At 38.5% G+C, this 3,521-nt stretch overlaps 1 protein-coding gene across 1 annotated transcript; it reads left to right on the top strand.

Annotated features, from left to right (window-relative positions):
- Positions 1-3,521, top strand: LOC308679945 (kelch-like protein 10; the record flags this gene model as incomplete). Its single annotated transcript, XM_081347821.1, has 8 exons — positions 1-143; positions 478-970; positions 1,188-1,607; positions 2,042-2,239; positions 2,454-2,603; positions 2,796-2,912; positions 3,176-3,267; positions 3,389-3,521. The coding sequence occupies 8 exons, from the start codon at positions 1-3 to the stop codon at positions 3,519-3,521; spliced, it is 1,746 nt and encodes a 581-aa protein (XP_081203947.1).

Genomic DNA, 3,521 nt, shown 5'->3' with positions numbered 1-3,521 from the left:
ATGGAGAACATAAGAGCAAGAGCCTTTGACGTGTTTGATGAAGCACGTTTACTGGGCGAACACACTGACATGATCATCAAGTCAAATGACAGAGAATTTCAAGTGCACAAGATCATCATGTGTGGCTGCAGCTCCTACTTTAGGTGAGAAGAAGCATTTAAACTGCAATTGTGTGCAAATTACCTAGAAAGAATTATAATCATTCATATAATTTCCACTGCTAACATCAAACTGTTGAAACTGCCTAAGCTGTCCAAATATATAAATGCATGAAAATGAATGAGTGTATTGCCAGAAAAAAAAAATTAACTACGGTATCTAGGAAAAACCTTTCTTGAAATGTAATTCTTCATTTGAATGGAATTGAAGTGACAATGAATGGTGAAACTAATCTGAAATTAAAATGTAAATAACGAAAAGTTATTTTATTTTTGCTCATTATTAATGCCAGTATTTCTTTGTCAAATGTGTTCACAGGGCTCTTTTCTCCAACAACTGGAACAGCCCAGCACAACAATTCTGTGAAATTAAAGGAATATCCCAAGACATCATGCCTCTTATTATCCAGTATGCGTACACAAGATCTGTGCTCATAACTCAAGAGAATGTGTTGGAGCTCTTGGTGGCGGCTGAAATGATCTTAGTGTCAGGTCTTGTAGATTCCTGCTGTCAGTTCCTGGAGTCACAGTTATGCCCAGAGAACTGCATTGGCATCTGCAAGTTTACAGAGGACTTTTACTCCTGCTCAAAGCTTCGCTGTAAAGCAAAGCACTACATCCTGCAGCACTTTGAGGAGGTTCTGCACGTATCTGAGGAGTTCCTGGAGCTCTCCCTGGAACAGCTTGAGGAAATCATTGATGAGGATGAGCTGAATGTCAAACAGGAGGAGGTGGTTTTTGAAGCCGTCCTCCACTGGATTAATCATGCACCAGAAAACAGGAGGCAACACATTGCCGTGCTTCTGCCAAAGGTAAAACAGAGATTTTTGTCTTGTTTTTATTACAAATATCTTAAAACTCTTAAAATCGAGATACATTTTGTGCTATTATTTTAATGCTAGTTAAATGTAAGAAATTTTGTTTTGTGGTTTTGCCATTTTGGAAAACCTTTTTCGTTGTTGAACACCATATAACTGCTTAGTAACAGTAACAAGTCTCTGAAAGTCTAAACTCTCCCTTGTGCTTCAGGTTCGATTGGGGTTGATAACATCAGCCTACTTCATCAATAATGTAAAGTGCAATGCACTAGTGATGGAGAATGAAGCCTGCATGCCTGTTATCATCAATGCAATGAAGACTTTGTTTGACCTCAACATGGATGAATCCACCAACTCAGAACTCATGCATCAACTGACACGTCCACGTCTGCCCTCATCGATCCTATTGGCCATCGGAGGATGGAGCGGCGGCAATCCCACCAATGAGATTGAGGCATATGATGTGAAGGCAGACTGCTGGGTCAGTGTGACTCAAGAGGATGAGCGTCCCAGAGCCTATCATGGTACAGCAGTCCTGGATGAGTTTGTCTACTGTATTGGTGGTTTTGATAGTGTGGAGTATATCAACAGCGTGAGGAAATTCAGTCTTATCACTCAGACTTGGCATGAGGTGAGTAATGCTGTAGGTCAACATGTAACTTTAATTTAGCACAAAACAGTATTGTGGTACAGTGATGGTACCGGATTGCACTTTGATATGGACTATAGTGCTGAATGATGTGCTGTACGCCACATTACTTCAAAGAATACCACTGTATTACAATATTACATGTCTAAAAAGTGGTAAAACCATGATACATTTTTTGTTTGTGTTCCAGCAATTGTTGTAGCTTATAATAATATAATATAATATAATATAATATAATATAATATAATATAATATAATATAATATAATAGTAGAGAAACATTATCATGTCAAAAAAATACCATTACAAAATATAATAATAGTAATACCATTGTATTTATTTGCAACTTATAGGACAGAACCAATGAGATGGTGTATTGATGAGTGTTCGCACACTGATGTATTTGGTGTGTTGTAGGTGGCTCCCATGTATGAACGCCGCTGCTATATTAGTGTTGCTGTTCTGGACGGGCTCATTTATGCCATTGGTGGTTTTGATGGACAACAACGGCTTAAAACAGTAGAGCGCTACGATCCAAACACCAATCAGTGGACAATGATGGCACCCATGAATGAACTGAGGAGTGACGCCAGCGCCACCTCACTGCAGGGCAGGGTAAGAGCACTTACCCATGATTCCACACTCTTCTGCTGGAGACTCTTAATGCCTGTAAAGCATGAAGGAAAGGGGAAATAGAGATATGGCATAAGGAATAGTGTTAATATGGAAAGGAATATCATAAAATTTACTGTGTTTTAAACACTGGTTTTCTGATCAATCTGTGATGATTGTGCACAAACATCATGCATGTTATTTTTGTGTTTGTCAGATTTATATCTGTGGTGGTTTTACTGGGAACGAGTGTCTCTTCTCTGCTGAGAGCTTCAACCCTGAAACAAACCAGTGGACTCTCATCGCTCCCATGAGTAGCCGCCGCAGTGGTGTTGGTGTGATCGCTTATGCAGATCTAGTGTATGCTGTGAGTATTAAACACATATCAGTGTTATAGTTTTAATCTATGATAACCATGACACAAATACAGAAATATGGTATTATAGTATTACAATAATAATGCAATCACAGTTTAAAGGTTGCACTTATATAAATGCATGCATTGATGTGCATATACAACTGCACAGAATACATAAATAAAAAGTGTATTTATTTAAAGGTTGGTGGTTTTGATGGTGCCAGTCGTTTGCGGAGTGCGGAGGCCTACAATCCGCTGACTAACATCTGGAGTGATGTTGCATCAATGTCCATCCCACGCAGCAACTTTGGCATTGAGGTGAGATGCGGACAGTTAATATCTGTATCTGGTGAAACTATGAAATAACATTACAGTAATGATTTGATGATAATGAATAAGCAGGGAAAACATTTATAAGTGGAAAGTTGCACCCTAAAATTGTTGAAGTCTTCAAAGATCAATGTGTATTTTTTTTTTACTATGTTTAATTGAAGTGTTGCATCTATAAGATTTATTCATGTCAAGTTGAAGACTTTAGCTGAACATTATTTATTTTCCTATTTACCTTCCTCAAAATCCAGGTAGTTAATGGTCAGTTGTTTGCTGTCGGAGGCTTTAATGGATTCAGCACGATCTCTGATGTGGAGTGCTACGATGAGAAGACAGATGAATGGTAACTTCCACAAACACTAAATCTTACAGATCATTTTACACTGCATTAGATATAAATATAAGTCTATAAGTCTAATACAGACTATATTTCATTGCATTCCTTGCATCTGTTTTCTATACAGGTTTGATGCAAATGAAATGGCCATTTCCCGCAGTGCTCTGAGCTGTTGTGTAGCATCAGGATTGCCTAACATGGCACAGTATGCTGCCCTACGAGACACCGTACAGACACAAGACGAGTCTGACAGTGAATGA

Source organism: Scardinius erythrophthalmus (genome assembly GCF_964197995.2).
Source record: "Scardinius erythrophthalmus genome assembly, chromosome: 19".
In the NCBI taxonomy this organism is placed as follows: Eukaryota; Metazoa; Chordata; class Actinopteri; order Cypriniformes; family Leuciscidae; genus Scardinius; species Scardinius erythrophthalmus.
Note: the sequence above shows the minus strand (reverse complement) of the source record. Positions and strands in the feature narration are given on the sequence as shown.